This window comes from Heterodontus francisci, chromosome 16, assembly GCF_036365525.1.
Source record: "Heterodontus francisci isolate sHetFra1 chromosome 16, sHetFra1.hap1, whole genome shotgun sequence".
Classification (NCBI taxonomy): domain Eukaryota; kingdom Metazoa; phylum Chordata; class Chondrichthyes; order Heterodontiformes; family Heterodontidae; genus Heterodontus; species Heterodontus francisci.
The window spans coordinates 39552015-39579035 of NC_090386.1; the positions used below are offsets into that span (position 1 = coordinate 39552015).

General features: G+C 46.1%; 1 protein-coding gene across 1 annotated transcript in view; it reads right to left on the reverse strand.

The window, feature by feature from the left end:
- LOC137378264 (bactericidal permeability-increasing protein-like) overlaps positions 1–27021 on the reverse strand; it is a 112326-nt gene that overhangs the window by 52249 nt on the left and 33056 nt on the right. The window contains exons 7-9 of the mRNA XM_068048504.1: positions 25522–25585; positions 19368–19459; positions 18257–18433 (exon numbers count right to left, since the gene is read on the reverse strand). Coding sequence (XP_067904605.1) covers positions 18257–18433; positions 19368–19459; positions 25522–25585 — 333 coding nt within the window. The remainder of the gene's footprint in view (positions 1–18256; positions 18434–19367; positions 19460–25521; positions 25586–27021) is intronic.

Below are 27021 nucleotides of genomic sequence, written 5' to 3' on the forward strand. Positions count from 1 at the left end.
ACCTTGAAGCTGCCATCAGTAGAATTCCCAGTACCAAGGGACTGTGCATACTAGGGGTGGGTACTGACCGCACAGCTTGACCAATGTGCATAGGGCACCAGGAATTGGCAAGATGAACGAAAATGGACAGAGGTTGCTGGAGCTATGCTGTTACCATGGACTCTGTGATGAATAGCTACTTCCAAATCAAGCCATGCCACATCCGAGATCACGTCACTGGCACCAGCTAAACCTCATCATCACCAGATGTGCCACCACCGCCCCTCCCACCCCCGCCATCACTAACAGCTATCACACCACTGCATGTGACACTGACCTCCCTGGTATGTAGCAAAGTCAGGCTTCAGCCAAGGAAGCTATACACACCAAGAAGAAAGGTTGTCCTCGGATCAACACTTACTGTACCAGAAAGGACCCTAGTCTTCCTCAACATCCTCGATCAGGCTCTTTTGGACAACAATGCCCAAGGCTAGAGTGCGGTGTGAAAGTGGGATCATGTGCGTATCACTATCTATAACTCTGCGCTCACTGCATACAGGAAAAGAGATCGGAGGAATGCTGACTGGTTTGAGGCTTATTGGACTGAAATGGAGTCAGTTACTGCAACCAAGAGGAGAGATCTCTTGAACTACAAGCAAGTCCCCAGCAAACAAAACCTGGATGCTCTCAGAGCTGCCAGAATCAAATCTCAACAGACTGTGCCAATCAATATTGGTTGAAAGTCTGCAACAGCATATAATCTGAGATGCTAGAGGGATGAAGGAATTAAGAAAGCAATGAGCCCAGTAGCAACCAAATCAGCTCCAGTGACGACAAAGACAGGGTGATCATCACTGAAGCTAGCAAACAGATAGAAAGCTGGGTGGAGCATTGCCTCGAACTCTACACAACGGAGAAACTTGTCACTGAAGTTGCTCTTAGCGCCATTCCAGACTTCCCTGTGATGGAGGAGCTGGTCAGCGAGCCCACCATAGTAAAGCTCAACAAGGCCATTGACCGTCTCGCTAGTGGTAAAGCCCGAGAAATGATAGCATTCCACCTGAAATCATCAAAAGTGGAAACTGATACTGCTGCAGCATCTCCATGAACTTCTGTGTCTCTGTTGGAAGGAAAGATCAGTGCGTCAAGACATGCGTGATGCAAACGTAGTCACCTTGCACAAAAAAAGGGGTGAATTGCAGTGACTACAACAATATTGAGGCATCTCCTTGCTAAGTATTGTGGTAAAGGACTTTGCTCACGTTGCTGTGGCCAGATTCCAAACTCTGGCATCACGCATCTATCCTGAGTCTCAGTGCAGCTTCAGAGCTGGCAGATCGACAGTCGACATGATTTTCTCACTTCGGCAGTTACAGGAGAAGTGCCGCAAACAGGGTAAACCGCTCTAAATTGCCTTCATAGACCTCACCAAGACCTTTGATCTCGTCAGCAGAGAGAGACGCTGCTGCTGAAAATAGACTGTCCTCCTGGAATCCTGGACGTCATTTCTTCTTTCCACAAGAACTTGCACAGTTCCATCTGTTACAAGGGGGTTTCATCAGACGTTTTCAAGATCAGCAGTGGGGTAAAGCAAGGCTGAGTCCTGGTGTCAACTTTCTTCTCCATGCTGCTATTGTACGCTTTCTGATACTCAAATGAGGGTGCCGTTCAACTTGGCAAGATTGCGCACCAAGACCAAAGTGCATAAAGTCTTGGTCCATGAGTTGTTGAAGTTCACTTGCTATAGTTTGTAGATCGGTTCTCCCAGGTGTACCAGGAGCTTGGACTGACAATCAGCATCAGGAAGACGAACGTTATGGGCCAGGACTTAGAGACTCCACCTTCCATCAACCTCGACAACCTCACTCTGGAGGTTGTCGACAGCTTCACATACCTTGGATCAACAATCATCAATAACCTGTCCCTCGATGCCAAAATCAGCACCAGGATTGCCAAGGCTGCAACTGTCATGTCACAGTTGAGAAGGCGAGTGTGGACCAACTGCAAACTAACCGAAAATACAAAACTTCACATGTACCAGGCATATGTTTTCAGCACTCTCCTTTACAGTAACAAAGCATGGACAAAGTATGCAAGCCAAGAAAAGATGCCGAACAGCTTCTACCTCTGCTGCCTCAGATGACCTTGTGGCAGGACAGAGTGCCGAATATGGAACTACACCAATGTGCAGGGATCCCCAGCATGCTTACCCTCTTGTCTCAGCGGCGACTCCATTGGTTGGATCATGTGCGCCGAGTGGATGATGGCTGCATCCCCAAAGACATGCTGTATGGTGAGCACTGCTATCGGCACGAGGCCAACAGGACACCTACGTCTGTGATACGAGGATGTCTGCAAGAAAGGCCTCAAGTTGACCAGGACTTGAGTCGATTCATGGGAAGTCCTTGCTGCTGACCAGAGTGTCTGGAGATAAGCAGTCAGGAAGGGTGTGGATAAAATAGAAGGTATAAGAAACGACCAGATGGCGGAAAAGAGAACCCGACAGAAGGAAAAAACATCAGTCGACCTCGGGCCAACGATATGCATCTGTGCCAGCTGTGGAAGGGATTGCCACTCACCAGTCGGCCTCTACAGCCACAACAGGTGATGTTCAATCCAGAAGTGACATACACCCTGGGTGCAGTCCATCATATCATGAGACAGACAGATGCCATCAGGCCTGCAGGACCTAAGCCTGCTGAGAGTAACAACAACTTGCATTTATATGCCACCTTTAACTTAATAAAATGTTCCAAGGTGCTTCACAGAGGCACTCTAAAACAAAATATGATACCGAGCCACATAAGGACATGTTGATATGGATTTTAAGAAAGCCTTTGACAAAGTACCACTTAAAAGGCCGGTTAACAAAACTGAGGCTCATGGAAAGGAGGGTCAGTGTCACCTTGAATAAAAAATTAACTTAAGGACAGAAAACAGTGAGACATGGTAAATAGTTGTTTTTTAGACTAGAGGATGTAGACAGTGGTGTTCCCCAAGGGTCAGTGATGGGACCACTGCTTTTTTGCTATATATATATGACTTGGAGATTGGAATACAGAGTACATTTTTTAAATTTGCCAATGATGCCAAACTTGGAGGTGTGGCAGACAGTGAGGATGATACCAATTGACTGCAAAAGGACATAGATAGGTTAGCAGAATGGGCAGGCAAGTGGCAGATGGAATTTAATACAGAGAAATGTGAGGTGATGCATTTTGCAAAAGAGTTAGGGAGAGGCAATATAGACTAAATGGCACAGAGATAAAAAGCTTGGTCAAAGATGTAGGTTTTAAGAAGTGTTTTAAGGGAGGAAAGTGAGGTAGAGAGGTGTAGGCATGGTATTCCAGAGCTTTGGGCCGAGATAGCTGAAGGCACGGCCACCAATAATTAGAATTAGAATTAGAATTAGAACATTACAGCGCAGTACAGGCCCTTCGGCCCTCAATGTTTCGCCGACCTGTGAAACCATCTGACCTACACTATTCCATTTTCATCCATATGTCTATCCAATGACCACTTAAATGCCCTTAAAGTTGGCGAGTGTACTACTGTTGCAGGCAGGGCATTCCACGCCCCTACTACTCTCTGAATAAAGAAACTATCTCTGACATCTGTCCTATATCTATCACCCCTCAACTTAAAGCTATGTCCCCTCGTGTTTGCCATCACCATCCGAGGAAAAAGACTCTCACTATCCACCCTATCTAACCCTCTGATTATCTTATATGTCTCTATTAAGTCACCTCTCCTCCTCCTTCTCTCCAACGAAAACAACCTCAAGTCCCTCAGCCTTTCCTCGTAAGACCTTCCCTCCATACCAGGCAACATCCTAGTAAATCTCCTCTGCACCCTTTCCATAGCTTCCACATCCTTCCTATAATGCGGTGACCAGAACTGCACGCAATACTCCAGGTGCGGTCTCACCAGAGTTTTGTACAGCTGCAGCATGACATCGTGGCTCCGAAACTCGATCCCCCTACTAATAAAAGCTAACACACCATATGCCTTCTTAACAGCCCTATTAACCTGGGTAGCAACCTTCAGGGATTTATGCACCTGGACACCAAGATCTCTCTGTTCATCTACACTACCAAGAATCTTCCCATTAGCCCAGTACTCTGCAATCCTGTTACTCCTTCCAAAGTGAATCACCTCGCACTTTTCCGCATTAAACTCCATTTGCCATCTCTCAGCCCAGCTCTACAGCCTATCTATGTCCCTCTGTACCCTACAACATCCTTCGGCACTATCCACAACTCCACTGACCTTAGTGTCATCCGCAAATCTACTAACCCACCCTTCTACACCCTCTTCCAGGTCATTTATAAAAATGACAAACAGCAGTGGCCCCAAAACAGATCCTTGCGGTACACCACTAGTAACTAAACTCCAGGATGAACATTTGCCATCAACCACCACCCTCTGTCTTCTTTCAGCTAGCCAATTTCTGATCCAAAGCTCTAAATCACCTTCAACCCCATACTTCCGTATTTTCTGCAATAGCCTACCATGGGGAACCTTATCAAACGCCTTACTGAAATCCATATACACTACATCCACTGCTTTACCCTCATCCACCTGTTTGGTCACCTTCTCGAAAAACTCAATAAGGTTTGTGAGGCACGACCTACTGGTCACAAAACCGTGCTGACTATCGCTAATGAACTTATCTTTTCAAGATGATTATAAATCCTGTCTCTTATAACCTTTTCCAACATTTTACCCACAACCGAAGTAAGGCTCACAGGTCTATAATTACCAGGGCTGTCCCTACTCCCCTTCTTGAACAAGGGGACAACATTTGCTATCCTCCAGTCTTCCGGCACTATTCCTGTCGACAATGACGACATAATGATCAAGGACAAAGGCTCTGCAATCTCCTCCCTAGCTTCCCAGAGAATCCTAGGATAAATCCCATCCGGCCCAGGGGACTTATCTATTTTCACACTTTCCAAAATTGATAACACCTCCTCCTTGTGAACCTCAATCCCATGTAGCCTAGTAGCCTGAATCTCAGTATTCTCCTCGACAACATTTTCTTTCTCTACTGTAAATACTAACACAAAATATTCATTTAACACTTCCCCTATCTCCTCTGATTCCACACACAACTTCCCACTACTATCCTTGATTGGCCCTAATCTAACTCTAGTCATTCTTTTATTCCTGATATACCTATCGAAAGCCTTAGGGTTTTCCCTGATCCTATCCGCCAATGACTTCTCGTGTCCTCTCCTTGCTCTTCTTAGCTCTCCCTTTAGATCCTTCCTGGCTAGCTTGTAACTCTCAAGCGCCCTAACGGAGCCTTCACGTCTCATCCTAACATAAGCCTTCTTCTTCCTCTTGACAAGCGCTTCAACCTCTTTAGTAAACCACGGCTCCCTCGCTCAACAACTTCCTCCCTGCCTCACAGGTACATACTTATCAAGGACACGCAGTAGCTGCTCCTTGAATAAGCTCCACATTTCGATTGTTCCCATCCCCTGCAGTTTCCTTCCCCATCCTACGCATCCTAAATCTTGCCTAATTGCATCATAATTTCCTTTCCCCCAGCTATAATTCTTGCCCTGCGGTATATACCTGTCCCTGCCCATCGCTAAGGTAAACCTAACCGAATTGTGATCACTATCACCAAAGTGCTCACCTACATCTAAATCTAACACCTGGCCGGGTTCATTACCCAGTACCAAATCCAATGTGGCATCGCCCCTGGTTGGCCTGTCTACATACTGTGTCAGAAAACCCTCCTGCACACACTGGACAAAAACTGACCCATCTAAAGTACTCGAACTATAGTATTTCCAGTCGATATTTGGAAAGTTAAAGTCCCCCATAACAACTACCCTGTTACTCTCGCCCCTGTCGAGAATCATCTTCGCTATCCTTTCCTCTACATCTCTGGAACTATTTGGAGGTCTATAAAAGACTCCCAACAGGGTGACCTCACCTCTCCTGTTTCTAACCTCGGCCCATACTACCTCCGTAGACGAGTCCTCAAACGTCCTTTCTGTCGCTGTAATACTCTCCTTGATTAACAATGCCACACCCCCCCCTCTTTTACCATCTTCTCTGTTCTTACTGAAACATCTAAATCCCGGAACCTGCAACATCCACTCCTGCCCCTGCTCTACCCATGTCTCCGAAATGGCCACTACATCGAGATCCCAGGTACCAACCCATGCTGCAAGCTCACCCACCTTATTCCGGATGCTCCTGGCGTTGAAGTAGACACACTTTAAACCAGGTTCTTGCTTGCCAGTGCCCTCTTGCGTCCTTGTAACCTTATCCCTGACCTCACTACTCTCAACATCCTGTACACTGGCACTACATTTTAGGTTCCCATTCCCCTGCTGAATTAGTTTAAATAGTTTAAACCCCCCGAAGAGCACTAGCAAATCTCCCCCCCCCGGATATTGGTACCCCTCTGGTTCAGGTGAAGACCATCCTGTTTGTAGAGGTCCCACCTACCCCAGAAAGAGCCCCAATTATCCAGGAAACCAAAACCCTCCCTCCTGCACCATCCCTGCAGCCACGTGTTCAACTCCTCTCTCTCCCTATTCCTCGCTTCTCTATCACGTGGCACGGGCAACAACCCAGAGATAACAACTTTGTTTGTTCTCGCTCTAAGCTTCCACCCTAGCTCCCTGAATTAAATCCCCATCTCTCTTCCACTCACTCTTCCACTAATGGAGCGATTAAAATTGGGGATGCTCTATACGCTGGAATTAGAGGAGTGCAGCTGTCTTGGAGGGTTGTGAGGCTGGAGGAGATTACAGAGATAAGGAGGGGACAGGGCGTGGAAGGATTTGAGAACAAGAATTTTAAAATCAAGGCACTGTTTAACGGGGATCCAGTGTAGGTCAGCGAGCACAGGAGTGATAGATGAATGGTATTTGGTGCAAGTAAGGACACGGGCAGCAGAGTTTTGGATGATTTAAGTTTACGCAGGGTAGAATGTGGGAGATCAGCCAAGTGTGCATTAGAATAATCAGTTTAACATCTGTGGTGGGTAAGGTTATAGAAACAATAATCAGGGAAAGAAAGTCAGCAGGCACTTGGAGAGGTTTGCGTTCATTAGGGATAGCCAACATGGATTTGCAAAAGGCAGATCATGCTTGACTAATCTAATTTAATTTTTTGATGAAGTAACAGAGAAGGTTGATGAAGAGAAAGCAATGGATGTTGTCGGTATGGATTTTAAGAAAGCCTTTGACAAAGTACCACTTAAAAGGCTGATAAACAAAATTGAGGCTCATGGAAAAGAGGGTTAGTGTCAGCTTGGATAAAACATTGGCTGAAGGACAGAAAACAGCAAGTCGTGGTAAATAGTTGTTTTTCAGACTAGAGGATGGTAGACAGTGGAGTTCCCCAAGGTTCAGTGCTGCGACCACTGCCTTCTTGCTATATATAAATGACATGGATCTTGGAATACAGAGTAAATTTTCAAAATTTGACAATGATACCAAACTTGGAGGTATGGCAGACAGTGAGGATGATACCAATCGACTGCAAAAGGACATAGATAGGTTAGCAGAATGGGCAGACAAGTGACAGATGGAATTTAATACAGAGAAATGTGAGGTGATACATTTTGGGAAAAGAGATCGGGAGAGGCAATATAGACTAAATGTTACAGTTCTAGAGCATGTACAGGGACAGACCCTGGGGGTTCATGTGCATAGATGTTTGAAAGTGGCAGGACATATTGAGAGAATAGTTAGCAAAGCATATGGGATCTTGGGCTTCATAAATACAAATATTGAGTATAAAAGCAGGGAGTTTATGCTGAACCTTTATAAAGCTCTGGTTAGGCCATAACTAGAGTATTGTGTCCATTCTGATCACTACATTTTAGGAAGGATGTGAGGGTCCTTTAGAGGGTGCAGAGGAGATTTACCAGAATAGGATGAGAGATTTTAGCTACAAGGTTAGGTTGGAGAATCTGCAGTTGTTCTGCCTGGAGCAAAGGAGATTGAGGGTTGATGTGACAGAGATGTACAAGATTATGACAGGTTTGGATATGGTAGACAAAGAAAAGCTGTTCTCATTAGCAGATGGTGCAAGGACTAAGGGACAGAAATTTAAGGTTTTGGGCAAGAGATGCAGGAGGGATGTGAGGGAGAATGTTTTTACGCAGTGAGTGGTAATGACCTGGAACTTGCTACTATGAGAGTGGTGGAAACAGAGACGATGAATGATTTCAAAAGGAAATTGGATGGGAATTTGAGGTAAATAAGCTTGCAGGGCTTCGGTGATGGAGCTAGGGAGTGGGACTGATTGGATGCTCTACAGAGAGCCTTTGGCCTACTTCTGTGCCGTTATGACTCTATGGGCTAGATTTTTGTTACAGAGGCAGGAAACAGGGACTGGGTCTTGTTTTGGGTCAAAAACTCACCTTCGGTGGGAAATTGATTCAGATTGCAATTTTCAAATGGGCGTGCCCTTAATTGGTATGGAAACGGGTTCCCTGTCCACGTAGAGCCAGTGGGCCTGGAAATAGAGGTGATTCAGATCAAATGTGGGACTCATGTTGACTTCCACCACAGCCATCACTGAGGCTGCTGGTTGTCCTGAGGAAGATATCTGCCTTCCACAGCACCAGAGGGAGGCAAGATGTCACAGGGAAGCTGGAGGCTTGGTACTATGCGCAGGGCAGACCCTCAGTTCATCGATGCTGACCTGGATCTAATGCTGGAGGCTGTGAGGGAGAGGAGGGGCATCCTTTTCCCAAAGAGGAGGCCACCTTGTCGTGCAGCAGGGGCACTTCTCTTGTGTTATCCCCCTCCGCCTCCTCTTCTTCCTCCTCTCTTACCTCCTTCTCCTCGCCAGATGAGCTGTCTCCTTCCAGGACTCCACTGTCCTGAAAATTCACACCTCTCCAGAGGCCATGTTATGAAGTATATAGCCGACCGTGACAATGACCGAGATCATTCAGGAGGGTATGGGAGGCACTGGAATTGCTTCTTCAGAAGCCCGATGGCCTGTTCAATGGTTGGCCTGCTGAGAAGGTGGCATTGGTAGTATCGCCTCTGTGCCTCTGTCTGGGTATCCCTTAGAAGGATCAATAGCCATGTCTTCAAGGGATTTCCCTTGTCCCTTTGGATCCATCTGTGCACTTTGGGGGTTCGAGTGAAGATCTGAGGCAGTCTTGACTGGTGGAGGATGAAAGAGTCTCGGTAGCTGCCAGGAAAAGGAGCACACACATGAGGAAGCTCTTGTTGTGGTTGCAGACCAGTTGGACATTGAAGGAGTGGAAGCCCTTCCTGTAGATGGATCTCAGTGGCCAGTCACTGGGTGCCTTGATGCCCTGCACCTGAATCCAGTGATGGAGGTAAAACCCAATGCCCTCCGTGCCTGCACAGGTCCATTTGTGTCAAAGTGGATATAGTCCCCCGACATCTGGAATATGGCATCCATGACCTGCCTGATGGTGTGATAAGCTGCTGACTGCAAGATGCCACTAGGTCCACAGAAGATCCCTGGAATGACCCGGTTGCATAGAAATTCAGGGTGACGGTGACTTTGATGGCTGCAGGTAAGGGACTAGAAATGGGGGATGAGAGGCCTCAGGTCATTGTGGATCAGAACACAAAGATCTGAGTCTGCCTGGATCGGTGCAGCCTTCTATGGCACTGGCGCTCTGTCATTTGCATGTTGCTGACTTTTGGGTGGTAGACCCATTGTCTTGGTAGTCCCACTGTGCTCCTCTGACCTTCTGCTGTCCAGGATGCTGCATCTGCTGAAACTTATCTTGGCTGTTCTGTCCAATGTCAGAGTAGCCTGGTCCCATCAGAACTCCCTCAGCTGGGGTTTGTTTGTTCACCAGGCCTTCCCCTGCCAACTCCAGGCGCCCAAGTGATGCCAGCAGGCTCACATGCCTCTCTGGATTCCTACCACTCACCACTGAGAAAAAACAGTCTCACAACTCCAGCACTGGCTACTCTGTGTCACTTTGGAAGCTGCTGAGTTTAATTTTGTGCCTCAACGTTATTTTAATCAGCCCTTCCCATAGTTCTCATGACCCCCCCGCAGTATTCACATCTTGGTCACTCTGTCATGTTCAAAACATGGGGTTCATCCTGTTTCCTACATTTAAAAATCCCAAACTGCTGCTAACAAGCCTGTTAATGAGCTCCATAATGAGCTCAACAAGCAATTAATTGGAGGAGTGCAGGGCTGCCCTTTCCCGCCTCCCAGCATCCCTTTAAAACTGGTTTCATATTCCAGAGGTGGCGGGTCCCAATACTGCAATCTTTTAATCGCGCTCACCCCTGCACCCATACTCAGCGAGCTTTAAAAATCCAGCCCTATGACTCTATAAAAAAGGCATGAATGAGAGTTTCAGCAGCAGAAGAGCTGAGGCAGGGGTGGAGATGGGTGGATCTTAGTGATGGTGCGGTTATATGGTTGAAGAGTCATCTTGGGGTCAAATATGACACCAAAGTTGCAAACAGTCTGGTTCAGTCTCAAACAGCTGCCGGGGTGAGGGACAGAGTCGGTGGCAAAGGAGTGGAGTTTGTGGTGGAGATTGAAGACATTGGCTTCAGTCTTCCCAATATTTAATTGGAGATAATTTCTGCTCATCCAGTACTAGATGTTGGACAAGCAGTCTGACAATCCAGGGACAGTGGAGGTGGTGGTGAGGCAAAGCTGGGTGCTGTCAGCGTACATGTTGAAACTGACTATGTGTTTATGCATGATGTTGCCAAGGGGCATCATGTAGATGAGAAATAGGAAGGGTCCAGAGATAGATCCTTGGGGAACACTAGAGGCAATTATGTAGGAGTGTGAAGAGAAACCATTGATGGCGATTCTCTGGCTATGATTAGATAGATAAGAATGGAACCAGGCGAGTGCAGTCCCACCCAGCTGGATAACGGTGGAGAGGCTTTGGAGGGGGACAGTGTGGTCAATTGTGTTAACGGCTGCAGTCAGGTCGAGAAGAACGAGGAGGGATAGTTTGCCTTTGTCATGGTTACATAGTATATAAGTTGATAAGAGCCTTTTTGGTACTTGGCAGGGGCAGAAATCTGATTAGAGGGATTCAAACATGGAGGTTTGGGAAAGATGGGCACGAATTTGGGAGGTGACAACACGCTTAAGGACTTTGGAAAAGGAAGTTGGAGATGGGGTGGTAGTTTGCAAGAATGGAGGGGTCAAGAGTTGTTTTTTGAGGAGGGGGTGATGACAGCAAATTTGAAGGAGGGGTAGAACCTGAGGAGAAGGAACCATTAGCAACATCAATGGGACTCAGGAAGGGAAGATGGGTGGTCAGTAATTTAGTGGGAATAGGGTCGAGAGAGCAGAAGTGGGGACAAGATGAACTTAGAGAGGGTATGACGGGAGATAGGAGAGAAACTATAGAAAGATACAAGTTCAGGGCTAGGGCAGTGGGAGACTTAAAGGAATTTCAGCCCAGTGGGCTAGGGAAAGAGAGGGAAGTGGCAGAGCCAGCTGATCAGATGGTCTCAATCTTGGTGACGAAGAAATCTATGAGCTCCTCCATTTGTTGTTGAAGGTGAGGGTGGAGGAGACAGGGAAGAGGGGTTTAAGAAGACAGTTTTCAGTCGAGAGTTACATTTGCATTCCAGGATGATCCTGGAATAGTGAGCAGTTTTCACAGATGAGAGCAGGGCCCAATGGTTCTTTATGTGGTCCAGCTATATCTGACAGTGAATGCTTACACCAGTTGTCTGCCATATTCTTTCAAATCTGCGTCCCTCGGACTTAAAGGAAGTGGAGATGAGGGCCGTACCAGAGGGAACAGTCAAGGTGAGAGAAAGCAATGGTTTTAATGGGGTCTAGGGCATTGAAGATGGAGATCAGGGTGGAGTTGAGTAGATCGGTAGCTGCAGAAATGTCGTGGTGATTGGAGGGATGATTGGGATTCTGAGAGTGCAGTTGTAAGTGAGTTGTGGGAGAGATTTTTTTCAAGGGGAGACACAGAGGAAATAGGGTTTGGAGGGGGAAGCGGGATGTGGGTGGAGAGTGATATAATGAAGTGATCAGAGATGGCTTTATCTGTAACTAACACTATGGAAGTAGCGAAGCCACGTGTGATGGCAAATTCAAGTAGGTGATCATGAATAAGGGTTGGGGAGGTTGAGATTAAGGGAGGATAGGAGGACATTGAACTCAGAGTAGAGGGAACATGATGATAGAGATGGAAGTTGAAGTCACCTAGGATGAGAAGTCTCTCAGTGCAGAGGCTGAGGGAGGAAAGCAGTGAAGATATCTCCTTCAGAAAATTGGCATGGCGCTTGGACGGGTGGTAGAGAACAAGGATTTGATATGAGAGGTGAGATGCTCCGAGGAGGAGAAAGTGCCAGAGGGGTAAGGGGACAGACCAAGGTGAAATTTGGTTATGAGCCACACTGCCACCGCAGCGGTCTGGGTGATGCAAGTAGTGAAAGGTGCAGTCAGGCAGGGAGGCTTCTGTTAGGGGGATGGTGTCATCACCCCTCAGCCAGGTTTCCATCAAGGCCATGATGTCAATGCAATCATTCACGATAAACACATGAATGGCAAGGCCTTTGTTCACGAGTGAACGGACATTCTGGAGGGAGATGTGGAGAGGGGAGGTGAGAGCTGGACCACTGGCAGAGTTCACAGGATAAGCACTGGGAAGAGTGAGTTGGACAGGGAGGAGATTGGCAAGCTGAGCCCCCAATCAGCATGCTGAGTGGGAAGGTCAGTGAGAGAGGAAGATGGAGAAGTTGGGGTTGCTGCTTGTGAGGAGGCAGTGGCCAGTGCCTTGATGGGCCTTTTGGAGAATGTGAAGAGAGGCACAGAGGAAAGCTGCACGCTTATCTAAGAGGGAATCAAGCCTGGGACAGTGAGAGGAGAATAGGAAGGCTGAATAGGAAGTACTGAAAGATTTGGGATAGGGATTTGGGGAAAGCAGAGTATCTGAGAGGGTGAAATGAAAGGAAGCACAATGACATGAGAAAAGTGTCTAGGCGGGGTAGAGAGAAAAGAAGTAAAAAGTGGGAGGAAAATAATGAAGTGGAAATGGAAGTGATGGAGTAGGCCTAAATCCCATCATGACCCTAAAGTAGGCTACACGATTTTCAGTAAGAAGGTTAACCAATCGCAGAGACATTGAATACCTTTAAGTTCCGTGGTGCCATTATTCTTAAACCCTTTATTTCCAATCCAATTTCAGTAAACGAATGAACAGAAGTGGGAGGAGGAGGAGAGAGATTTCTTCCTGGTCAGTTAAAATGATGAACAAAAGGATGATGAGGACCAAACCATCCAGGGGGTCCCTGCAACCCCCCCCCACCCCCCATTCACATGGTGGGGGTGGGTGGCATCAGATGACCTGGAGCAGGTGCTGGCATCATATTTAAAGGCCTGTTAGCCCTGCAGTCACTCCTGCCTGGTTTAAAAGAGTGCCTGAAAGAGTGCCGTTTGCTGCCCTAGCACCCTTCTGTTGCCTGATAGTCAAGGAGCTGAATCAGAGCCTGCAGTGACCATGGCCCTATCTGGTGGCCCTACAGTTTAACGATGCCTCCTTTGAGATTCTCCTCCCGGCTGCAAGGGAAAGGTGGGAGGTCCACTTCCCCAGTGAAAGCATAAAGAGGTCCTCCTGCCTGACCAAGCAAGCCTGGGTAGAGATCGCAGAGGAGGTCAGCAGCCATGGGGTCACCCCCTGAACACGGGTTCAGTGCTGCCAGAGGGTCAAGGATCTCTTTCATTCTGCCAAGGGGATTGCTCCTTACCTCCGTCTTTTTTAGGGATAGCGTTTTTTAAAAATTCATTCATGGGATGTGGGCGTCACTGGCCAGGCCAGCATTTATTGCCCATCCCTAATTGTCCTTGAGAAGGTGGTGGTGAGCTGCCTTCTTGAACCGCTGCAGTCCATTTGGGGTAGGTATACCCACAGTGCTGTTAGGAAGGGAGTTCCAGGATTTTGACCCAGCGACAGTGAAAGAACGGCGATATAGTTCCAAGTCAGGATGGTGTGTGACTTGGAGGGGAACTTGTAGGTGGTGGTGTTCCCATGTATTTGCTGTCCTTGTCCTTCTAGTTGGTAGAGGTCGCGGGTTTGGAAGGTGCTGTCTAAGGAGCCTTGGTGTATTGCTGCAGTGCATCTTGTAGATGGTACACACTGCTGCCACTGCGCGTCGGTGGTGGAAGGAGTGAATGTTTGTAGATGGTGTGCCAATCAAGTGGGCTGCTTTGTCCTGGAAGATGCTACGCAGGAGGAAGTGTGACATGGGGAGGGAGGTACCACAAAAATGCAGGCAAAGGGGGTTACGCATCACCTCATCCTGAAAGGTGCGTGGCTGCAGCTTGTCCACAGTCCACCCTCTGTCACAGCTCACCCCCATTAACTCCCCTGAGAGCTGATGGGAAGATGAGCTGTATAGGAAACCCCAGTAGGGGATGAGGGGCTGCCACTAGCAGAACTGTTGTGTTGATCTCTCTGTGAAGTATGACTATCTCCCTCTTTCCGCTTGGAGGAAAAGAGTGCCCCTAACAGGAGGGAGACATCACAGACTGGTGGAAGGACCCTAGATATCAGGCCTCTCTCCACAGCTATAGAGGAGGCACTTGAACAAACGGGACACAGGGCGGCCGCTCAATAGCGGATGGTGAGACTGGAGTCTCTGTGCAAGACAGTGAGGATTGACTTCCATCCACATACAGTTCACTTCTGGAGACCCCCATAACGCAGGGTTGGCAAGATGAGATCTGCTAATCCTGACCCACACCTGTTTGCGTTCTCTCATGCAGGTTGGCCTCCGCAGGAGACTTCAGTGGAAATGGGATAAAATACCACCTCTGAGGAGGATCAGCAGTCAGAGGATGCACTGTCCCATGACTGTCCTGCACCTGTAATATTACTTCTTCCTTTGATATGTGAACTATTGTAAGATTCACAGGACTACAAGTAATATCTAAAGAATACGTGGGTTTTTATTATAACTTAACTGGAGAATATATATATATAGCTATGACCTGAGCACATCTACACACATCTCACTCTGTTTGGCTACACCCACAACTCCCTGGTCATGTGTGACATGACATCACTTCCTACAGTGATCTTCACTTACAGCATGTTAAGGTGGTCACCTTAAGGTGGTCCCACAACAGCACCTTCCTCCAGCGCAGATACTTTGGTGTGTTTCTGTTCGTCGGAAGCACCTAGGTCATAAGCTGGTGAGAGCACTGCACACATGCCCGAGCAGCTGGCTGAGGCTGAGACAGCCGAGGCCTCTGACAGTCAGAGGACTGTGGGTGGCCAGGCCCATGCTGAGCCCCAGGCTGATGATCCTCAGCTGCAGTGCCTGAGGAGAGTTCTGCACATGTGCAGGAAACCCTCAGGCAGTCAGGGTCATCCAGGCCTCAGATAGCCAGAGGACACCCGCCAAAGTCATCACAGGCCGAGGGGCAGTCTGATCAGCAGCCTGCCTCCAGCCCAGCTGCTGTCGCAGTGATCACACCTTGTAGGAGCACTCAGAAACATTTTCAGAATTCCACCTAGCACACTTAGGGATTCATGGGTGTCTGCCATCTGACATGTAATGATTAATATAAAGTTATTTTGTTCGGGAACTTAATGATCATTGTGTAACAGTCATTATTCCATTATGCCTTAATTGTGAACTGCTGATTTAACCCTCCCCCCTTAGCGGAATGCCAATGTTACCACAAAACTCATCAATATTTGATCTCCCATCGGCACTAATGCGGTTTGCACTTGGGGGCAAGTTCAGGGAGCACAAATGGAAAGGAGATGACAGTCCACATGCATTGAGGTGAGCCTTTATTGGTTTCTCTGTAAGTGGACATCAGAGAGGCTGGAAGCGAGTAATTATGAGATTGTCTCTTGCCTCCTTGGTCTATTGCTCAATCTGCCTGACCCCCGATGCAAGGGATTCAACGTCAAGTGGCGCTTCCTCCTCTCCCTCCTCTGCGTCCTTGTCGGGGAGGAGTGACGCTCAGGCATCTCGTAATCATACAAGGCCTCTTCCCTTTGCAATGCTACATTGTGCAGAACAGGCAAACCACCACGATACGTGAGACCCTTGCTGGGGCATACTGCAGGGCTCCCCCGGATTGATTGAGACAGCGGAATGTTATCTTCAGCAGCCCAATGGCCTGCTTGACGGAGCCATGGCAATTGTTGTACCTCTGCTCTGCTGCATTGCGAGGGTTCTTCACAGTATCCTCAGCGGCATCAGTAGCCATGGCTTCAATGGGTAGTCCTTGTCCTCAAGAATCCATTCCTGAAGGTGAATCGAAGGCCTGAAGCTGTAGCACCTGGGACTGTTGAAGTATAGCTGCTTCCCGGCAAGTGAGCACACACCTACAGGAAACGTTTTTGGTGGTCGCAGATCAGTCAAACATTGACTGAATGGAAGCCCTTCCAGTTGATGAAGGCGGCTGGCGAGTCCGTTGGAGCCTTGATGACCGCATGCATGCAATCTATCACACCTTCATCCGGGGAAATCCAGCGATGGCCCTGAATCTGATGGCCTTCTCAGCCTAACTGCCAGGGTCAGTCCGGTAGTGCACATAGTCTCTGGCCCTCTTGAACAGGACATTGGTCACCTCCTTGATACAGTGGTGCGCTCCTGCCTGTCAGACCCCACACATGTGCCCGGTGAATTCTTGAAAAGATCCAGACGCATAATAGGTCAGTGCCTCTGTGATCTTCAGGGCCATTGGCATAGGGTGATCCCTAAATCCCATAGGGTGATCCCTAAATCCCATAGGCCACAAATCGTCCTGCAGCAAGATGCATAAGTCGGTGACAGCTTCCCTGGAGAGCTGCAGTCTTCGCTGATGACAGTGCCGCTCAGACATTTGGAGGTAGCTGATTCACTCTGTGGTGCTGTTGGGCCCTTCTTGGCATGGCTGGCTCCTGTTGCTCTCGTTGTGGTGCATCACAGGCAGGTGCAGCTGCCTTTTGGCCCTTCCTTCTTTGGAGATGTCGCATTACACCACAGGGATCCAAAAAATACAGGGTGTATGAGACCCATTCCTGGTCACCTGTGGGCCTACAAAACGCTGTTGATGCATAGAAGACCCTGTCTTGGCAACTAAGCTTTTGACACTTCTCCCGGCAGACTCCCAGATGGCCCTCAGCGCCCACCCTTGTTGATAGTTGACCCTCTCATCCAGCAGTATGGGTGACCAAACATCTCACACAACAGTTTAGCCACCCAATACAGCCATTCAAACCCAGGCCCCCACCTTGCAGAGCAATCGAGACCTGGAGCCCAAGTCAGACAGCCTAAGACCGGACCCCCCTGTCCCCCACCCCTCCCATCGGAGACCCCGAGACCTGGACCCCCGGCCCCCCCAGCAGAGACCCCGAGACCCGGAACCCCCTATCAGCGACTTTGAGTCCGAGAACCCCTATCAGAGACCTTGAGACCTGGAATGCATTGTCAGTGACCTCGAGATCCGAAACGCATTGTTAGTGACCTCGAGACCTGGAGACCCTTGTCAGAGACCCCGAGGCCTGAAACTCCTTGTCAGAAACCCTGAGACTTGGAATCCACTGTCAGAGACCCCGAGGCCTGAAACTCCTTGTCAGAAACCCTGAGACTTGGAATCCACTGTCAGAGACCCCGAGACCCGGAATCCAGTGTCAGAGACCCCAAGTCTTCAACCCTTCCTTTCTGACCACACAGCAACACAGTCCGACAATGGCCTCCAGACCCTCCTCTTCCCCTATGCACCACTGTTCATGGTGCAGTCTGTCGCCTCTTGCGTCAGTGCCACCAGCTCTTAATGGCCTTGAACCCGAAGGCATGGGAGTGCATTAAATCACAAGCCCAAAATTAAATTGTAATGCATTTGCATCTAATCCACCTCAATCATTTGCTCAGCAATTTAAATGAGATTCCCATCGTGTCGGGGCAGCAATGCCACCTTGGTGCTTTCCCGCCTCTGACTTAATCTGGAACCGATGTCACGAATTTCCGGGCGGACAAGTCCGATGCAATTCTCCATCACCCTCCCAATACCATCATTCCCACTTCAAACGGCCGCATTAAATTCTGCCCAGATTGCAACATAATGGGAGATCAATTCATACTTCATTAAAATTACAAATATGATCACCCACCTCAATTGTAAAATATATTAAAGTGATAACTGCTCTATTGATTTTTGGATTTAGTCCAGTGATTAAGTAATAATTTGTCGAGAGTCTTATTCAGGCTGAAGATCCTTGACACAATTTTAAACATAGAATTTTCTACATCGATGATATGATTGCAAAGTAATACATGAATCATGTTCTACTCACCATGTCATCAGTAATGTTAATGGATAAATCTCCAACTGAGTTGAATACATAGCCAGCAGTGTTAAAGAAATATTCAGAGAATCCAATATAAAGCATACGGTCATGGCCCACTAAAAAGTCCAGTGGCGGAGCAGAAAAAGGGATGTTGGTATGTTGCAAGAGATTATAGAATTCTCCCTGGTATGAAATAACATTGCAGTTACTATATTTCTGATCCATAATGGTTTTCTCAATAAGCCATTAAAGTTGTTTTTCTTCGTATAACTTCATGTACTAATGCAGTAAGTATGTGCACAATAGATAAAGAATAAAAGATATCCAAAGAGCAAACAGAAAGAACTAAAAATAAATACTTTGTTGTGCCATATCTTATTGAAACATCCCAAAGCACTCCATACAATGAATTACTTTTTAAACAAGCAACAACTGTAATCAAGTCAAATGCAGCAGCAATTCTGCAGCAATAATTTCCCATAATGAGATGAATAAGCAGTCAATTTGCTTTTATTATTGAAATTAAATATTTTATCAAGAACCAATATTGGTCAGGCCAACAGGAGAACTCCCTGCTTTTCTTTGAATAATGTCACCATTTGGACAGGCAGGTGGATCTTAGTTTAATATCTCAGCTGAGAGAAATCACCTCCAGCAAAGTAGCTTGCCTTCAGTGCTGCATTGCAGCATGGTTCTTGTTCAAGTCTTGGTGTGGGCTTCTACCAACAATCTCATAAAAGGAGAGGTAGAAATATGCAGAAAGTGACATAGAAAGATTAAAGACTAGGAAAGAATAAGATAGATAGTTTCAGTGACAGCAACTTTTTTTCTATGAGCTGGAGATCAGGTGGTGTATTATATAATACATTGTACCTCAGACATAGTATATTCTCTGACTTGACATGAGTAATGACATGAGAGATCTGCACATTTCTAGATAAAACATTCTCCTGAATACACAATTAAAGACCCTAAATGAGTACCATTTATATTTTATTAGCTTTACAGTGAAACAAGATAGTTCTGTAAAAAAGATTCTTTTTGGAGAAACATCTATTTTCCTTTAATTGAAAAACTTTGCTTACTCATCTTTTCATTGTACAGTGCTCTATCATACCTTGAGGGGCAGAATCAGTGAATCTTTTGCAACTACTGGAGGACTGGTTAAAGAGTAGTCAATCCCAACATAGTTGTCAATTTTCTTTGTCACTGAAAGAGTCGAGGAGTGAGAATACATTAAAATGTTGCCAAATTTTAGAGTGCTCTTCAGTGTAACACATAAGAATGGAAAAGTTTAAAATGAGTAAAGATCATTTGCTTCACCAAGCCCACTCCTATTAAACTACATCAAATTTATGTGGTTAGAGTTTACCCAAATTTATTTAATCTGACTAGGTAAGTAAGTACATGTATTACCTTGCTGAAAGAATATAAATTTAATGTTGTTTATTTCCAACCTGTTGCAGTGTACAGTGGATTCCTATTGTCAGCACAGGGTCTGAAATTCCAGGGGTCGCACAAGAATGACTAACTTCCCACATGACCCTATTACTAACTTGCTAAAGTTTCCTGAAGTAGCCCTCTATCTGTATGCGAGTGGGTTTATAGCAGAAAAGTTACTCACTAATTTACTACCATATAGAGGGAGGGACATTCAGCAGTGCTGCAGTGTGCAACACACATCTGTTGAAGTTCATAGGGTGCTGCCTGCTCATTTCAATGATTTCAATGACCAGCCAATGCTAACCGCACTGTTGATTGGCTGGACACATCTACAAAGGGCTGATATCATGAATGGCTAGCGCTGCTGAAAGCCAGCCTGCATCTATTAAAGGGAAGGTGCATTGCAGCTGGGGTAGGTGCTGGTAGTTGTATGATCTGACCTGGGAAGCATTAAAGAATAGCACAACATGGGTGATAGTGGGCTCCAGCTCTGGAGGCTTTGATGGAGGAGGTGGCAAGGAGGAGAGATGTCCTATTTTCTCAGGAGGCCAGGAAACCCTCCAGATACATGCTTAGAAGACAGTGGGAGCAGAAAACCATGGAGGTCAGTGCCAGGAGTGAAGCCCCGCAGACCTGGATGCAGTGCTGCAAGATGTTCAAAGACATCGGATGAGTGATCAATGTCAATGAATGCATCTTCAAATGCCATATCTACAATTGCATGACCAGCCTCAGACACTGCTCAATTCATGACACCTCCATCATTCAACTCCCAACAATCGTCATCAGTCAGGACTCATAGTTGACATTTATATGCTTCACAGCATCCTCATACACTGGCAAGAGAGAATGAAATGTAGTTAGCTCTCATTGAATAAAGAGCCTCAGTGATCTCCCTCCCACAAAGTGGATGGAAAACTACAAGATGTAAATATTTCCAGCTCCAGCCTGGAAGGATACAAATGGATAAAAGTTCATGGCATGGTCATCTTCACAACCACTGGCAAATAACCCTTGTTCCTCCTCTGAGGTTGCATTTGTGCCTGCAGCAGGTGAAAGATTTCAGTGAGGACATCCTTACTAAAGCGCAGACATTTCTCACATTGCCCCTCGCTGAGGTTCAGGTAGGAGAATTGCACCCTGAATACCCTGAGCAGATATGGCCTGAAAGTCACTGAAAGTGGCAGCGCAGGTGGATAAGGTAGTCAAGAAGGCATACGGCATGCTTGCCTTCATCGGTCAGGGCATAGAGTATAAAAATTGGCAAGTCATGTTGCAGCTGTACAGAACCTTAGTTAGGCCACACTTAGAATATTGCGTGCAATTCTGGTCGCCACACTACCGGAAGGACGTGGAGGCTTTGGAGAGGGTACAGAGGTGGTTTACCAGCATGTTGCCTGGTCTGGAGGGCATTAGCTATGAGGAGAGGTTGGAAAAACTTGGATTGTTTTCACTGGAACGACGGAGGTGGAGGGGCGACATGATAGAGGTTTACAAAGTTATAAGCGGCATGGACAGAGTGGATAGTCAGAAGCTTTTTCCCAGGGTGGAAGAATCAGTTACTGGGGACATAGGTTTAAGGTGCGAGGGGCAAAGTTTAGAGGGGATGTGCGAGGCAAGTTTTTTACACAGAGGGTGGTGAGTGCCTGGAACTTGCTGCCAGGGGAGGTGGTGGAAGCAGATACGATAGTGCCGTTTAAGAGACACCTTGACAAATATATGAATAGGAAGGGAATAGAGGGATATGGGCCCCGGAAGTGCAGAAGGTGTTAGTTTAGGCAGGCAGGCTTGGAGGGCCGAATGGCCTGTTCCTGTGCTGTATTGTTCTTTGTTCTTCGTTCCAGCTGAGAGTTCTTCTCCCCTCCTCCTCCTCCCTTTTCCAGTAGCTTATCCTGCTCTGCTTGGTCTCTGTTCATTTTCAAAGTCATGCTTCATTCCAAGGGGAATTCATACTCATGCACCCACATTTGGAGCAATTGTTCGTGCAGAAGCCTTCAAGTCAGCAAAAATTCCTTCAGCAGCTGCCACACCACTCCTCGCAGACATTTGGAACTTGAAACAACTATAGAAAGCATCACAAACTTGTAGAATTGAAGCAACAGCCAAGTGAAATCAAACAGCAACTAATGTGCTGTGTTGTGCAAGGTTAAATGAGGGCGTTGGCTGGAACATTGAACTCTAAAATAAATGGCACCACTGGTGTCCAATCAGCGTTGCACACTGATTGACGTCATGATCTGTACGTTCTGCAGACTTCCATTCATATGGCGTCCAGCACATTTTGCCCCACAAGCATGCTTGTGCACCATGGATGTCATGTTGGAATTCAAAGGCCACTTGTAGAGCTCAAATAATGGGCACAAATGATCCCGATTTCTCATTCCAAATGTTTTTCTATTACATCTTTGAGTAAGGATTCCATTATTTTTCCTACCACTGATGTTAAGCTATTTGGTCTATAGTTTCCTGCACTTGTTCTATCTCCCGATTTAAATATAGCAATCACGTTAGCTGCCTGCCTGTCCTCTGACTCTATTCCCTTTATTAATGATCTTTATATACATACAATAATGCCTCTCTATCACTTCCCCAACTTCTTTTAATATGTGCAGATGCAAAAAAATACAGATCAGGGGTTTAATTCTCTCGAAGTTTGATTAGTTTATCAATTATCTCATTTTACATAGTTGTTTACATGGTTCTTCCTCCACCTCTTTTCCACTAATAAGTGGTCTATTAGATGATCGACCCATTCTTATCTCTCATTTCAATCCATATGGATGCTATTTCTAACCTTCTGTTAGTTATGTCCCTTTTTCTACTGCCATGATGTTATCTCTAATTAGTACAGTTACTTCACCCCGTTCTTCATTTCCTACCCTTTCTGATTATGTTATAACCTGCAGCATTTAATTGCCAGTTCTGTTCTTTGTGCAGCCATGTTTCCGTTTCTGTTACCATATCTGGTTCCTTGTTATGGATTATTGCCTCCCGTCTCCCTGTTTTATTTCAGATGTTGTGTACATTGCAGTACAGGCGGTTTAATTCATCTCTAATTGTTCTTTTTGCTTTATTTTTAACAAACCTTTCATACTTCTGTTTTATAACTGTAATTATTCCAAGACTATACATGATACCCTTGTTTCATATCTTGGCCTTCCTTAATTCTCATCTCCCCCTTCTGTCCGCAGATTTTTGTTATTTTCACCAGATCCCTCCCTCCATTTTACTAGCTTAAAGTCCTGTTCACAATCCTATATATCCTCTTTGCTCGGACACTGGTCCAACTCTGGCACAGACAGAGCCCATTCCAGTGGTACATCTCCTTCCAGTACTGGTGCCAGTGTACTGCGAAAAGGAACCCTGCCTTTCCACAGCCACGTGTTCACCTTCATGAGCTCGATATTCCAATGCCAATTAGCACATAGCTCAGGTAGTAATACCAAGATTACCACCCATGAGGTCCTTTCTTTTAATTTAGTTCATAACTTCTAATATTCTTGTAGTAAACCCTTCTCTCTTTTCTTCCCTATGCCATTGGTCCCAAAATGGATCACAACAACTGGATCTTTCCCCTCCCTTTTCCAGTTCCTCTGCAGCTGCTCTGAGATATTGTTTACCTTTGCACCAGGTAGGCAACACACCCTTCTAGATTCTTGGGCGTGACTGCAGAGGACGCTATCTATCTCTTGAATTATTAAATCCTCGACAACTACAATCTTTCTATTCTACTCTTTTCCCCCAAACCTGCACCCCTTAAACTATCACCTGCTCCATAGTTTGCATTCTAGCCTGTCCACCTGCAACTACAAGTAGCAAGTACAATGTACCTATTGGAAAGGGCCATTGACGCTGGGATTTCATTCTCTATCTCCCCTTGGCTTCCTTTACCCTAGTGACTAGCCATTACAATCTCCCCTTACTGCACTTGTTGTTTCCTTTGAAGTGTGACCAAACATTGAAGAAAATTGCACAAACCGCTCCCCCCCCCCCACTTCACCAACACCCCTTTCCCATCCTAATCCCTCATGTGTTGGGAGTGTTTCTAACTTGCAGTCCAGCTCAAAGACTGAGGCACAGTGTCTGCAACCAGAGACATTGACTGCAGATATGTTAATCCAGAATTTTACCAGCCCCTTGGTGATGGGCTGGGAGGCTGACAAAATGGTGGGGGAAGACATTGGGGGGCATGCCCGATGCCTTGCCATTGCCATGCCATTTTGCCAGCAGCGGGAAAACTGACAGACAAACTGCCCACCAAAAGCCCAATTCAGCCACATAAGTGGCCAATTAAAGGCCTCTTCCTGACTCCATGAGCTATTGCCAGTAGCAGGGGTCCCACCGCTGCATAAAGAGGCCGTCCAGTGAAACCTGGCAGCCTTCCAGCAGGCTCTGACATGGAGGCCCTCCTTCTTGGACACTCCCTGGCTCTTGAGGTGGTCCGTTTGGCAGCAATGACTGTGCTGAAGCAACGGCGCCTCCAACCCCGATTGCTGGAGCCTGTCTGCCTGGCCCTGGGGTCCCAGACCACACTTACCTGTCTTTAAGGTCGCCTGACCATGCTGCAGGTGTAGTCCCAGCTACGGCCACTGCTCGCAGTGGCACTGCTGAGGCTGCTGATCTGCTGGCTCTCTGATTGGGCGGGCAGCTCTTGCGGGTGGACCGCCATCATTAATAGGGATGGCAGCCCCACACGGTGGCTATTTACTTGGCCACCGCCGGGAATATGCTTCCCCGGTTCCTGCTGCCAGTTGAATTGGGCTCGACTCCCTCTTTCTGCCCCAGCAACGGAACTTCTGACTTTGTCATAAAACTCAGCACAGTCCACAATCTCGAACATATTACAGTCCTGACAGATACCCTGCACTCCCATTTTCCTATTTATTTATTAGTATTAATTCAGTTCTAGATGAAGTAGAATTACTTGAGATCTAGATTATATTTTGTTGATGGATTTAGCTTGATTTCAGATTAATTTGTAGTTAATTAGCCTTTTTTGTTTATTAACTTTATTTTATTATTTCCTGAAATCCTATTTGTTATATTTATATACCAGATTTTAATTTAATAAAATTCAGGATCCTTTATTGTTAATATCCTCTGTTTAGTTGATTTTAAGACCTTAAATCTGATTAATTAATTAAACACTTGACTTAATTATATTATAAACGAAACACTTGCCTTAACTATATGCTAAATTAAACACAAGTTGTAATTCTTCAGGCTACACCACTCCTTTGATGTCAATATTTCAGATTCAGAATTTTTTTTCAGATTCTTCCCTACGTTAGCTTTATGGCCTCTTATCACAACACTTCTCTCACGCTTTATGCCAGATATATCTATATGGCATATCTGACTCCTGTCTTATTTCAAGACCTTCTACTGCACTCCTAATGGAGCTTTGGTGGCAGTATACAAGAAGAACCATCCATTTCATAACCCTGGTGTCTGGGTGCAGGAGGGGAGTTCATTTCGTAGGAGGTGGGGCCAATCCTCTCCAATTCTCCTGACAGTATCGTAGCACTGATCAAATTTCTTACTGAAGGAAATATGGCCATCCTTAGTTTTATATTATACTGCAACATGATATATATTGCATTTTTTATAATTACTATCTTTATTTGATAAAGATTTCCTTGTACTTAATGGTGTCTTGTCTATGCTACAATATATATTATATATATATAATATATTTTGTTTAAATAGGATAATGCCCCAATCATTATGAAACAGTATATTATACAATTTACCATAAGCAATGCTAGGCCATATCTGCTAGTTATTTTATAGTATTGCAGCCTAAGTATTTGATATTTTTTTCACACCTGGCACAGTGTGGAGAAACGGATGTATCTTTTCACTGAAGATTTTCTGCACTTCAAGACAGAGCTGCAAAAGTAAAGAAAATTATTGCAACAATTAAAACATTGACTGGGATTTAACCCTGGGCAGACAGGAGCCGGCCACCAACTGAAAAGTCGGTGGCAAACCCGTTTCCGCCTCGCCTGGGGATCCGACCCGTATTTTGTGGGTCGCCAGGCTTTAATTGGTGTGAGGCAGGACTTCCACCCGCTTGAGGTAGGAACTTCCGTCTAATAGAGCTGCCGGCCAAACAGAGGGCCGGCAGCTAACTGTCCCAGCAACGCCACCGGAGCTGCTGGGACTACAGGCCAGCTTGAAGAAGAAGATGTCGGGGAGCCTGGAACAATGATGAGTTTTGATAGCCTCGCCGGGGGTAATCGGTTGTGCCCCAGCAATGCAAGGGTGGTTGATTGGGGGGACGGGGGGGTGGGGACGGGGGCATATGGGTGTTGGGGGTGGTTGGGCCAGCAGGGGTGGCCCTCCATCGGGCACCGGGCCGTCAGAGAGATGCCTGCTTTTGTCAGGCAGCTTACCTTGGGCCTCGACTGTCCGACTAGTCACGGGTAAAATCCCTGTGGAGGCGGGCGAAGGCCCTTAAGTGGCCGTTAAGTGGCCACTCAAGAGCCTTGATTGGCCTGAGGCAGGAGGGCAGGAAGGGCTCCAGGAGCCTCCCACTCCATTTTACGTGCCCCCCCCCCCACCCCCACTCCCACTACCATCCCGCTCTTTGGAGGGATGTAAAATTCAGCCCTTTGTTACAGAATCTTATATTTCAAAGCACTAACTCTGGGATGTTCTAACGCACTAATTTCTCTGTCTTTCTTAAATACGTAAACTTAGACAATTTAAAAAACTCCAATTATTTGCAAAAAATATTTATTTGCATTATATTTTGACTCCAACATCAGCTTCCATTGTTTTTGTATGTTGGAATCCTCATGTTATTACTCCTCAACTTATTTTGTTATGATGTAACCTGTACTATACAGAAGATTGAATTAGCATAAGAATTGAATCAGGAGCTGGAATATTGCAGTCACCCTTTAATCTGCCCATATTATTTTTGGGTTTGCATACATTGGTATCCTTTATTTTGTAAAATGAAGAATCTCAGATTGTTTAATGGCTTTTTGAAAATACTGAACAACTTGCTAAACATGTTGTTTAATCGTTCTTTAAAATAGGCTTTTTTATATTCTGTATTTTGAAACTGAGAAAAAATTTTGGGAATTCTATAAAGAATAGTTTATCGAGCCTCAGGTAAAAATTTGGAATTGTGTTACTTGTTTTGGGCCAATGTCAATTTCTTTTGTTTATTATCCATAAAAATAGAGGAAGAAGTCCTTTGCATAAGTCAAGGGTGGTAAATTATTTAACAATACAGAATTCTAATTTAGTATCTTATTTTAATTTGTGACATTTTTATTGACATCATAGCTTATGATATGTTCAGCAAGCGGGAT